The sequence below is a fragment of the Choloepus didactylus genome, chromosome 10 (genome assembly GCF_015220235.1).
Source record: "Choloepus didactylus isolate mChoDid1 chromosome 10, mChoDid1.pri, whole genome shotgun sequence".
Lineage (NCBI taxonomy): Eukaryota > Metazoa > Chordata > Mammalia > Pilosa > Megalonychidae > Choloepus > Choloepus didactylus.
Genome location: NC_051316.1, coordinates 103,790,032 through 103,803,869, shown reverse-complemented (window position 1 = coordinate 103,803,869; position 13,838 = coordinate 103,790,032). Strand labels below are relative to the sequence as shown.

The 13,838-nt window shown below is 42.1% G+C and overlaps 1 protein-coding gene across 2 annotated transcripts in view; it reads right to left on the bottom strand.

The window, feature by feature from the left end:
• The window catches only part of BRINP1 (BMP/retinoic acid inducible neural specific 1), a 200,200-nt gene that overhangs the window by 135,227 nt on the left and 51,135 nt on the right, over positions 1 to 13,838 (bottom strand). For both annotated transcript variants that reach the window (XM_037798467.1, XM_037798468.1), the window contains exon 2: positions 11,747 to 12,015. In XM_037798467.1, coding sequence (XP_037654395.1) covers positions 11,747 to 11,964 — 218 coding nt within the window. In that variant the 5' untranslated portion in view covers positions 11,965 to 12,015. The remainder of the gene's footprint in view (positions 1 to 11,746; positions 12,016 to 13,838) is intronic.

The following is a 13,838-nucleotide window of genomic DNA, read 5'->3' as shown; positions in this document are numbered from 1 at the left end:
AGTTGTTTGGCCCTAACGACTTAATAAACAGAATTACTAGTATTTTTTTTGGCTTAGGGGCTCCATAACAAAATTATTGAGACATGAAGCAACTGTGAAATGCAAAAGATTGGGTACCTCCACCTTAAGATAAAATTCAATATTGTTTGCACAACATGCATAAGGCTTCATTACTTGAATCCTATAGACTTCTCTATCTTGCATCCTACAATTATCTCTGTCCATCATCCACACTGAACTACTGGAAGACCCCAGAGTAAGTCTGTCTCTTGCTCAACATCCCCTCAAAACACACTCATAGATACCAACCTTCCATTGCCTAATTCCCACTGCCCAGATCCCAACTTAAAACTCTTCTCTTGAAAATTTCCTCTTGCTTAATCTTGCAAGACCGACTTTAGTGCTCCTCCTTTGCATTCCTACCACATTTTATACTTATTTCTTATCACACCTCCTACTGGGTAGCAATTTGGCTGCTTACTGTCTGTCTCTCCCTAAATACTCTGTGGTGACCCTAAAGGACATGGATCTGCAATGGCTTGGGGTCATAAGAGTCTAACACAGTACCTGCACATAGTAAGGTTTCTGCAAATATTTGTGGCATTTTCCATCATGTCAGACAATCCTAAGCCCTTTAGCGGCACTGATACTTCTATATCACTTGTATTCACCTCCTTTGTCATACAAACCACACTCCCCCATCAATGTGATGTAAAACCGGGTGTCACACTAGAGTCACAGAGAGGCTGCCACAGGTGCTCTGGAACAGAGGCAGCCTCTTACTGGCCTGCAATTTGAGAGAAAGCAGAGTTACCCTTTCTGCCACCCTGTCCTGCCTCTCTGCTGACTGCTGTGAAGGTGCCTGGGGAGAAGCCATCCCTAAGGTGCCAATGTCTCCTGAGCATTAAGATCAAAGACAACCTGGAGAGCACTGTGCAGTGGGAACCGGAAGATGAGACGTCACAGACTGCTCTCATCACCTGGGCTGATTAATAAATTAGATGCTTGCAGATCATGAGACGTGTATTGTATACATGAATCAATGCATGCTGATAGCTTAAGGACACCTTGCCAGTCTGCTGGCCTCAGAGAATCAGAAATCATCCTATCCGGGCATCCTTCTCTATCTTCCTACTAAGAAGTGTCCCCCTAGTCTAAAAATGGAGCAAATGCTGCCTTCCTAGAATACCTACGCTATATACCTAAGCTCAGGAAACAGAACACAACGGTCAATCATACCCCCTATTGCTTGTAACCCCCTGTTCCAAGCTTTCTCAGAGTCTCTGTTGGTGAATTTCCAGGGGTTGGAGCTTTAGATTATTTGTTTTAGTTACCAGTTTCCAAGTACTTGCTCTGTGCTAGGTGCTATCATATATTATCTTCATACATCCTTATAACAATCTTGGAATTTATCACCATTTTGCAGATGGGAGAACTTGGGGATCAAAAGTGTTTAAGTAAAGTGCCCAAGATCTCCTAGGTGGCAAGTGGCAGAACCTGGATTCAAACCAAGGTCTGTTTAAATCTAAAGTCTTGCTATTAATCATTAAGCTACAGTGACTGTTTCAGGTTTCACGGGTTTCAACTACGTTTACATTTAGCTACCAGCTTGTAACTGAAGTTTCCATCAAGGTGAACAGGGAACAACAGTCAGGTATAGATAAACGATGGGTTGCAAACCGTTCCTCCAAGCCAGTCTGAGAATCCACTGCTAATGAGACCCAATAATTCTTGTGCCCAAAAGGAAAGACTTCAGAGAAAAAGAAAATGCCTGGAGGCAGAAGGCAGGGCATTCTAGTTCCTTTCTTAAGAGATATGAAGGTATTCAGCAGTTGCAGAACTCTGCATAAAAGAATGCATCCTGCTACAGGGTGTGAGAACGGAATCCTCAGCAGGTAAGCCTACAGGCAGCACAGGAAGAGGGCTGCCTAACAGCGGCAGTTCAGTAGCTCTGCTCTTGGTCCTGGGTGGTATTTGGGAGCTAATGATCTCCGTCTTCAACTCCATTGTTGTGGCACAGGGGCTCCCTTTCTCTCCCTTGAATTACTACCACAGCCTTCTAACCCTTGGCTCTTTCTCCCTTCCATGCATTCCTCACACCTCAGCCAGAGCAATCTTTCTAAATGTATATCAGATCACGCCAGTCTCTCGTTTCAAACCCTCATTGTTTTCTTATTGCCCACATCCAGCAAGACACAGGTTCTAACCTGCTCAATCTGAACCAACTGCAAACCCTGCTAATCGAACTTGGCATGATTTTCCTCAGAGCCAAAACTTGACAACAATTATAGACTCAAAATCAGTGTTTTGTAAACACTGTGGAGGCTGAAATCAATTTAGTTGGTAGACACAGGCGTTAAAATCAGAAAGGGATAAATTATACTAGAATGGAATAGAACAAAACAAAAAAATAGAAAAAAATGCATCACATGTAGTAAGGTTAAGTATGCTTTCATGAATTTTTGTTTCAATTACATATCTTATCTACATCTATATCTCTGCGTTTATTGAGTGTCAGTGTAAAAGGTAATTCTTTGCATGGTTTAGGGTCAAAACTACAGACGACACTGTTCTAAACAGTTATTCAGTAATAACCTGCCAATCAGCCAGAGTTTGCAATTTGGTTAGAGTCTATTTGCCATCCCAAATTCCTTTCAGTGTTGTTTTCAAGCTGATATCCAGCCATATATGATTCCGTCACTCCTACCTAAAAACATACACAAAGACTTGTAGTCCCAGGCTGTCTTCTGTCTCCCTGTCTTTGCAGTCACTACTTCATCTGCCTAGACTGTTTCTCCCTGTCATGTTCCCATGAAGTCCTGACCCTCTCCGAACACTGAGTTCAACACCACTTCCCCAGAATCTCTTCCCAGACTTGTCCTTCCCTCCCAACCTTACCCCCTTCATCATTCCAATGCTAAGGGATATTCCCCTTATCTACATAAGGGGAATAAACAGAGCACCCTTGGGGTTGCTTAATCAGAGAAGTTAGCACATAGCATTGTGAGTGTTTGCCTCCCAGTAAGTTTTTTCCAAGATATCAAGAGCTCCCTGAGGGCAGGGATCAAGGCTTTCTTCTGACTATGCCCAGGGAACAGAACAGAGTCTGGTCTGTAAGAGTTAGGAAATGAGTAAACATTTTCCAAATGAATGAGTAAGCTGCAGGAGCACCACATCATGGATCCCATTTCTTAGAGCTTAGAGTCTGAAGCTTCAAGGATTTGTCTCCATTCTCCTCCTAAAACCCCCCATTCGTAACAGTAGCCATCTTTTGTATCAGTTTAAAGACACTGTGTCATTTTGTCCATATGAGGGAGTGTACAAGCTGGTCCATTTTCAGACACTGCTCTCGACAAAAGCCAGACAATTGCTATGTGGAGATTGTAGCGAACCACAGTTTGCAGCTCACGGAAGTCACTTCAGTAATAGCATGGGGGGAAAGAGGTAAAAGATTGCTAAGGTACCAATTTGATAGCAATAAAGCTATCTTTCTTGCAAGTGGAAAATCGATTTTAAATAGTCAACATTGAAGATTATCTTTGAATTGACACAAGTAGAAGATGTTTGCTAGATACCCCTCCCCATCTCTCTCAATTCAGGTGGATCTTGATAGAAAATTTGGATTAAGTGAGGGGACAAGGTGGGGGCGGGGGGGTTCAGGGTAGCAGCTCTCACCAATGCTGCCAAGCTCTAAACAGATGAAACTGACAAATGCAAACATGGGACTTTGTCCCTATCTCACCTTTCTTTGAACCTACCAGGAATACTCTAAAAGGAAAGAAAAGTCATTCAGGCCATGTGTATCTGGACCTAAAATGGAGCCTAAACTCCCTGCTTCCTAAGGAATCCTATAGCCAGAGGAGAAACCCACCAGATCTTCCAGATCTCCTGGAAAAATGGAGACTTTTTCTGGAGAGGAGAAATAGTTTCCCTTAAACACTCCCTGTCTGCAGCAATAAGTATAAATTGATTCACTTTCCTTAATGCATCAACTGCCACCCTGGTCCAAGGCCATATCAAAAAGCATAGAAAATCTCTTCCCCTTTGATCCCAGAGCCATACAGTTTGGGAACCTAACCCTTATGGCATATTTCAGCCATCCTGGCTCAAACACATGAAGACCAAAATTCAAGACCATTTATTCTCTTATAACCTTCCCACCACCACCTCCAGTTGTGGCAACCAAAAATGTCTCCAGACATTGCCAATGTCCCCTGGTTGACAATCCCTGCTCTAGGTCCCTGGTTCTCATTTCTATTCTAGACCAATTAAATCTGAATATCTGCAGGGGATTGTAATGTGCAGCCAACACTGAGAACAACTTTTCCATGTATTGAATCAAGCTGCTGAATTTAGGAATAAGAAAGGAAAAGGGGCAGAACAAAAAGGTAAGTCGGTTAGACACAACAGGAAAGCCAAAGCTGCTAATTCCATTCTTTTCATCGTAAACCAAGAGGTGGATTCAGACCAAAATACTGGAAGGAAAAGCTCATCAGGAGGGGTGGCTTCCTGGAGCCAGCTACCCAGGATGAAGAGATGTCCCTTTAAGAGTGCATCTGCGTTTGCACAGGCTGACATCCAAAGAAACAACACTCAAGCTGAGGAAACCAAGTAGAGCCAGAGACTCCTGAGCCTGCTCACCAGAATTCCAGACCTTTTGGTTCTGTGGTCAAAGAGGTTTGGTTAAATATTGTTAAATAATCTAATAGAGATCTTGAAAAAGTCCGTTGGTAAAGAGACCTGTATAATTTTGATCTGTTTCCCACATGTACATTTATATTGTTTGGGAAACAGCAGAGCATGATTAAGTGTGAAAACTCTGGAATCAGCTTGCGGGGAGACAAATCGTACTCCACCATGAATTCTCTCTTATCTTGGAAAATACATGTAAATGGAGACAATAACAACACCTACCACACAGGATTATTATAAGCATCAGTTGGAATAATTTATATACAGTGTGTAGTACAATGCTAGGCACTTAGGATGGTTTCAATATTAGTGATTAACTTATAGTTTTTGATTTAAGGATTACTTATTTGATGAGGTCCTTCTGTGTGTGTGTGTTTTTTCCCCCAGAAAACACCTTTTAACATTACTTTCAACTAGAGATCCATGCTATATACTTTAAGAAAGGCTGGTTAAATTAATTTTAGTCACACTAATACAAATATAACCCTTGCATGAATGATATCAAAATTCTATTTGGAATCCAGAGGCTGGATTCCCTTCCAGTTAAACCACAAACCTCCTGCATGATGCAGAGACGGACTTTTCTCTCACTCCTTCTTGTCCATAAACCCCTTGAGGGCAGGCACCTGTCCACCTCGTCCTTCACTGAATCTCCAGTGCACAGTGCCTGGCCTATGTGGGTGCATCCACTAGTGACTGATTGATAGATAAAAGGACCACATCTCATTCATCTTGGTAGAAACATCCACTCCCTCTGAGCCCCATTCACGTAACCAAGTAGCACTGTTCATAAGGCTGCTACAGATACTTTTATGAATCACATTAAAGAACCATCAGGATAGCACATTAGAATTGAGGTTCATTCAACTCTGAAATAAATATGCAAGACAGCTAGACAATCAGACTTGGTTTACCGAGATTTGATTAACACTCAACCTTCAGGTGCTTATTTAGGACTCAAAGGGAGGTGCACCATAAGCCACAAACCACTTGCTGTGAAACTGCAGGGAAAACCACTCAACACAACACCACCTCTTGTGGCAAAGCAACCACCATTATCAGCCTCTCTCCCTCTGCCCTGACTCTCCTGAACCAAAGCCCATAAAGGGTACCAAAATGCTCCTATTAAACCCACCTTTGAAATAATTGCTAAATTTATAGCAACTACTGATGATGTCAAAATCAGGAAAAAAAATATAAACATAAAAAGAAATGTAAAAATGCAATGGAGACAGGGGACGCGTGTTTAGATCAAACTGACTTTTAAATTACTGTGGGGAGAAAATAATTTGTATTAATGCAACCACCCCCCACCCCACCCCACCCCCCTGATGGAGGAAAGAACTCCCATTTATTGAGTTCCTGCAAGATAGCAGGCTCCATATCCAGGATATCAAAGTTATTTCTCACAACTACACTTAGTATGTAATATTATCTCCATTGTACAAATGAGAAAACTGAGTTTCTGAGAGACTGTTCATGGTCAAAGGGACTGTGCTGGTTTGTATATATTATGTCCCCCAGAAAAAGCTATATTCTTTAATGCAATCTTGGAGGGGCAGATGTTAATAGTGTTAATTAAGTTGGAACCTTTGGATTAGGTTGTTTCCATGGAGATGTGACCTGCCCAACTGTAGGTGATAACTCTGATTAGATAATTTCCATGGAGGCATGGCCCCGCCCATTTAGCGTGGGCCTTGATTAGTTCACTAGAGCCCTATAAAAGCTCAGAGAGAAGGAGCTCACTGCTAGCTGCAGCTGACAGACACATTTTGAAGACGGCTGTTGGCAGCTGACACTGACATTTTGGAGAACGCCATTTTGAAACGCAACCTTGGAGCAAGCGGACGCCAGCCACGTGCCTTCTGAACTAACAGAGGTTTTCTGGATGCCAGTGGCCTTTCTCCAGTGAAGGTACCCGACTGCTGATGTCTTACCTTAGGACACTTTATGGCCTTAAGACTGTAACTGTGTAAACAAATAAACCCCCTTTGTAAAAGCCAATCCATTTCTGGTTTTTGCATTCCAGCAGCATTAGCAAACCGGAACAGGGAGCCTCTCAATATTTGGTAATAAATCAGGTAACCAAGAACCAGAGAGAGGTATGACAGCATGGAGGCAAGGACTCGGGTTGTGGAGTCTTAGGGGCCTGGGTTTGAATTCAGCTCTGCCACTTCCCAGCTGGGTGATGTAGACAATTTGCTTACCCTCTTGATACAGAACTTTTTTCCTCTGTAACAGAGGTTGATAATAGTATTGCCCTCATAGAACAGCTGTGAATATTTAATGACTAATATATGTATAGGTTTAACAGAGAAAAAGTGAAAATAGGTGACTTTGTTAGAATGGCAGATTTAGAACCTTAATGAAAATAAAAGTTTCCAGATGTATGATATTAATCATTTTATAAAGCATTCTCACACAAACTAAATCACAGTTGACCTAGTAGGTAGGACAGAGAACATTCTCCACTTCTACAGAGGAGAAAATTGGATATCTGAGGGGTTACATATTCATTACTCCCCATGGGATGATAATTGTCTGCTTATTCATTATTTTTCCCCTCCATCCCTTTTCCCAACTCTGAGCCTGGTGAAGAAGGGAGTGGACCCTGTGAGCTTTGGTTTTTCTGTGTACTTATGAATGTGCTTTACTGTTTTCTTTTGGTCACCTATCACTTGACCACAGCATAGTCTGTGGCATAAACAGACTAAATGTTAGAATCATTAATACATGTAGGATATATGCTGCATGAATGCATTTGCCCAGGATGAGAAAGCTAAAAGTAGCTCCAAAATGAATAAAACCTGAGAGTCCCAGACTCCAAATCCAAAGTCCTCTCTGCTATTCCATGCCATATTTTCAAATGGCAGTATTTCATGGAATCATGGAATTTCAGTTATACTCTCACTTTACAGATGAGGAAACAGAGGCTCAAAGAAGCCCCTATCCTGGCTAAACTCACACGGCAAAGAGACAGGCAAGCTTGGCCACCACCCAGGTTACCCAACTCCAAGGTCAACCTTGCTGCCACCAAACCCTGGCATATTCAAGAGCAGAAAACTCCTTCAGCCTTCCACGTGTCTGCTCAGGCTTGTGGGTATTGGAGCATGTACCTCATGTACCCAAACCATTGCATATGCACATATTATTGCTCAACCCGTGAAGCAACATGAGAGGGGTCTTTTGCTGGGATTTAACAGGAAAGATTCTCATCATTGCCACTAGCAGTGACTCTCCACCACGACTCTATGAGCTGAAACCAGCCTCTATGCACACATGCCTGAGGAAGGGGAAGGCTATAACCTACTCCAGTGATGAGAGGAGGCTTCCTCCCACGTTCTTTCTGAAGTTCCCAGATCACCCTAGATTCCAGCTTCAATTCTGCCATGGAGGCAACTGGCCAAGGCTTGAAGTCTGGGACATCCCAGTAAGACTGACCCTCTAGAATCAGATAATAAGCACATCCTGATAAGTAAGGTCTTCTTTAGGGATGCAAATGTCAAGTTTCTAATGTGCTGCATCCATGTTAGCACACAGCAAGACACAGTTGGAAATCACTGCCAACGTGTTTTAATGTTTCAACATTATTTAATGTTTCAACAAAGCAGACTAGGGAGAAAGCATCAATTGACAAATGCCCCACTGCGCACATCCTAGTTGGCTTTTGCTCTGGTTTGTGCCTGGATGAGAGCATGTCTCTGGGTATTTATTTGCATGTGTGTCCATGTCCATATTTTGGCATGAACAGCCCCCCCACACACACACACTTAATCCTTATATATGGTAGGTGCCCAGTCAGTGTTTATGGTATAGCTAGTCTCCTAGCCATGCCCACCATGGTCTTTTCTCTTTGTAGCACTTAGATTATACATACCCTCTATGAATGTGTGTGTGTGCTTATTAAATTAATGCCAGTCTCTTTCATGATAGTAGGGATCATGGTTATTTTACTCAATATTGTATACTGTCCCCACCCCCCCACCCCCCAAAAAAAACAGTGCTGGGCCTCTAGCTGATGCTTAATATTATCTGAGGATTAAATAAAGAAGGAATATTGCATGGCCAGGTGCCTGACTTCTGGGTTGAACTTAATCATTTAATTAGCCCCATAACCTTGGTTAAGTCTTATACTTAATTTTAGAGCTAGAATGGGTTTTAGAAATCATCTTATTGGTTGATTGAAAACTTTGTTTTATCAGTGGAATCCGAAGTAAGGCATATGTGAAATCTAAACTCAAAAGCAGACACAATCTGTTTTGTCTAAGAGGAGCAAAGGACTGGGAATCCTGCCTGATCAGCCCCTTTGCCTCTCTCCCCACACTAGTGTTTTCTATGACAACCTTACTTAATCTTCAAGATTCAAAGAACTAGGTTGAAAACCACTGATCTGAATCACTCCTATTGTTTGGCAGGTGAAGAGAGTGGAAGAGGAGGGGTCTGGCCTAATGTCCCACACCTAGTACACCGCAGAGCTGAAATCAGTATCCAGGTGTCCTGATCTCCCGCCTCGCCTCATTGGTAACTTTCTAGCATCGCTAAAATTCTCCCTGAAATGCTTCCAGAGTGGTTGTGAGAGAGCAATGTGAACATGTTTGGAAAATCCCTTTCGGAGCTCTGCAATACTCTAATAATTAGAAGTTGTACTGGGGGTCATCCAGTGTAGCAGTTAAGAAGGGCTTTAGGGTCATGGAGATCAGTGTCTGAACCTCAGCTCCACTCCTTACCAGACGGATGACCTAGGGCAACGTGCTCAACCCAATTTCTGGTTTTCCCGTTTGTGAAACACCAAGGTTCTGCCCATCTCACAGGGGATGTTGTGAGGAGTGAGGCCCTCCCTTCGGTGGCACAGCGTAAGTGCTCAATAAACGGTTGCTATTAAGAATTATGTATCTGTGGTTCCATGCAGGGTACCTCTTTAGCTATACAGTTATCTCAACACCAATCAAAAACATATATTGATCACCTAACACGTGCCATAGCTCTGCTTGCCAACTCCATTATAGCTATCACCATGTCACATTGTGACTACATTGTAGGACTAATTATCCTCAGTGTCTAGCATAGGGCCAGGCATGTTGTATTTGCTAAGAAACATTTGTAAACAGTGAATGAATGCCTGTAGTCCTAGCATATTTTTCAATGTGGTTATGAGCTTATAATCAGACTTTATTTCCAGTCCAGGCCCCACCTTTTCATGGCTATGTGACTTTCTTTATTCAGGTCATTCATCTCCTCATCTTGAAAATGAGGATATGAATTCCAGTCATCCCAAACTTAAAGGGTCCTCGGGAACTTCGGCTGCGGCAGTGGGATAGAAATCCATACATAAAAGCAAGGGGTCATTGTTGTCTGACAAAACACAAACAGAACAAGATATGCTGGATCTTCATTACTTCTTTGGTTCCCTAAAATCCAGCATATCAAGACTGCATCTTCCCCAGTGCTGGGGACTTCAGATATTTACATGCACTGTTGAACAGTCAATGTGCACCCTATTCTGTTGATGCATCTACAAACATCAATGACTGCATTCTGCCAAAAAATATTTTAAGTATGCAAATTTGACAAGTAGATAACCTGTAATCTTGGATGATTTAGGAATAGCTGTCCCAAGGGGTAACCCTTTGAAACAATCATTCTATTTTTGAAATTCTAAAATTCTTCTAAGGAAGAATCCCCCAACATGTCTCATCCTTGTGCTTTTTTTTTCCTTTTTCTTACCTACCCTATATTAATTTTCCTTGGCATTCCTATTTTTCATCCTGCCCAGAACAACCTTTCCCTAATAACTCTCTGATCACTTACTACTTAAAGCCCATAGAAAGTTCATCTGGGAACTCTAGCATAGATGGAATCATTGCAAATCCTCATTTACTAGTAGCCTACTTTCACACTGTGACTTCACATTCAAAGCAGAATCACAGGCATTTGCAGCTGTTAGAGATTTTATAGATCATGCAGCCCAAATCCTTCATGCCACAAAATATGCAAAGGAAGTGTGCCCATTTTTCATACCAAAAATCTGGAAGATTTAAGACTTGAATTCATGCCTTCTCAGCTGTAGGCCAGGGTCCTTTTCTCCAGTTTGTTGTCTGGCTATCTTATTCTAATTAGCCCAGAAGTTCCAGCATTTGCCCCTCTTCTCTAACCTTAAGACAAGGATTATACCGACAGGGAGTTTTCATGTCCTCCAAGACATTTCAGTCCACAAACATTTATTGTGTGCTTACGATTACATAGCAGAGCAAAAATCACCTTGAGGACACAAAAACAAATTATATATTAGCCCCACCCACGGAGAGTTTCCATTTAGGTGAGAAACAAATACAAGAAGGCACTCAAATGCCAAAAGGATTAAGGTTGAAGAGGTATGAGAGTAAAGAACTATAACTATATCAAAGAAAAAGTGATTAAGTAGAATGGGGAAAATCTAAGATTTCAAAGAAGAAAGGGCATTGGGCTGAGCCTAAACAAATGAATAGGATTTCAATAGCTCAAGAACCAGTTTGGAGCTCCTCAACAAAAGGCTGTTCACTTAATGTCACTACTTGTTTCCAGATGTAGAAATATGTCTAGGTAGGAGATTGGGTATATGAATAGCTAAACACTACTTACATCTGATGTGGTTCAATAGAAACATCATGATTACAGACGCAGGTAAACCAGGATTTGAATTTCAGGTGTGACTTTAGACAAGTTATTTAACCTAGCTGAGGCTCAGTCAGCTCATCTGTAACGTGGAGGAAAAAAACAGAACCTATCTTCCGTAGTTATTATCAAATTTAAATGAAATAAAGTATACAAAGTGTCAAGCCCAATGTCCAGCATGCAGTATGTACTCAATGAATATTAGCTATTCAATCCATTCTTCAGCACATTACTGTCAATCTCTTTTGCAAAATAAAAAAAATAATCTAAAAAGAGAAAAAATAAGGGGTGTCATCCCCTTACCCAGACACCCCTCCCCCCATATATCAAGGCCCAGGCCAATGCCTGACCCCACAAAACACATAGCACATGAAAAGCCAAGCTGGCTGAGCGCAGATCTTACCTGTATATTTTATATCTGGTTGTAAATCCTTGACGGTGTCTTTCCACAAAGGATAGGTAGCTCCTGGAGTGGTGGAAAGGCCCCCTGTCTGAAATAAGCCAATCAAATTCCTTGGAGACATGTTGATCTGTCCCGGCTGGTTCCTGGTGGGAGGGCTGCACAGAGATATGGCCCCATACAAACAGGAAGTAGAGGAGCTCAGCAAACCTCCAGTTCATGCTTTTTCTGCCGGCCTTTTTCCTCTCATTCTTGCTCCATTCTGAGGAGTCCTGTGGAGAAAAGAATAAGAAAGAGAAAAAGAGAGGAGGAAGGAAAGGAGGGAGAGAGGGGAGAGGAAAAAAAAGGAAAAAAAAAAGAAAAAGTCAATTAACACACCATCTTAATAATACCTTATATCAGTAGAGTGCTGTAAAGTTCATGGAAAGCAGCACAGTTTCTGGGTAAGAGGATGGAAGCCCTGGAAATCTGGGCTCACGGTCCTGCTTTGCAGCTCACATGTTGTGGGAACGTATACAAACTGCTTCTCCGTTTAGGGATTCCATTTTTTTGTCTGTAAATTGGAGGATGGACTTAAGCGTCTCTATCTCAGCCGCAGGCAAAACGCAGGTTTTTAAGACACCTGTGTCGAATGAATGAATGAGAATGAATGAATGAATGAATGAAGACAATCACAATCATGGAGGCAGAAGTCAGGTGTCTCTAACACCTGCATCATGGCAACCAACTTGCTTCTCAGAACGGGACTCAGTAAACAAGAGTTCCTTTCTCTTCCCTTCTCACACAGACATGCATCCACTGAGCATGCCCTTTGATTTTTCATTATGAGATGAACACACATTCTTATTAGTGGATTATTTTCATGGCTATCCAGGTTAGATACCTTAGTGATGACGAGTTTCTGGAGCTCATTAGAGTCCACTTCTATAATGCTCAGTAGACTGCCTCACTCACTCCAAGGAAGCAAGACCAAATAATCACCCTTAGTGCCGGTGAACTTCAAAGTTCCCTGGTGTTCAGAAGGGAAACTAAAGGCTATGGTTGGGGGGGGGGGGGTGGTGATTCTTGCCTGCCTCTCTTTTGGGATGGCAGCGTAGCACAGTGATGCTGTGTTAGCAGAATGCTGGAGACTAAGGCCCAGTTTATATACAGGTCCCTTGTGCGGAGAAGAGAACATAAATCACAAGTTCACACCTAGCCTTAGGAAAATTTACAGGTTTTGTTCCTATGACTTCATCATCATTCTACACCATACTGTCTGTGTCCCAGCCCGACCCACTCATTCTAAAAAGAACTTATCCACTCCATACTAAAAGGCAGCTTTGAATCCAGTTTCCATCAGTTATAAACAATATTATTTCAGGCAAGTATTTTATCTTCTGAGACTCAGTTTCCTGACATGGAAAATGTGCTTTCATAACAACACCTACATCCAGGACTACTGTGAGCATTAAGTGAAATAATTTATGAGAAGTGCTCAACCAGTGCCTGGCATATAGTAAGTGCTCAATAAAATGGTATCATGGATGATGATGATGATGACGATGATTATAACAAAAGCTGCTGCTGATGTCGTGGGCACCCCTAGTGGGGAGTGTCTTCCCTTACACTGTTCCCACCTGCCCTCCAGGCACTGTTCATATTTCAGTGGCCAGTTCAGGTCATTTCCCCCATGGCCATTTGCTTCTCCTACTCCTCTAACAATGTGCTCGCTGTTGCTCTCGGCTCTAGTTGCTCCTTTTATACACCTGTATGTTAGCATCTACTGTATTTTATGATACTTGTTTATGTGTCTGTCTGGCTCACCACACTGTGAAGCTGTGAAGCTCTGGACAGTCACGTCCCCTCTCTAGACTTGAGATTCTTACGTTAGCCGTTGAAAAATGAGGTGAGGACACAATGATTGTAAAAACATTTTGTCAACTCTAGAACCATATATACACATGATGAGATATAATACCTTGTCTATTCTTCCAGCTAGAAATGGGAGGAAAGTGAAGCTGAGAAAGAGAAAATCAAAAAGGGATGGATGTGAATTTCCTGCCCAGTTGGATATTTCTCTCTGTTACCCAGTTGAACCATTTTATTGTGAACG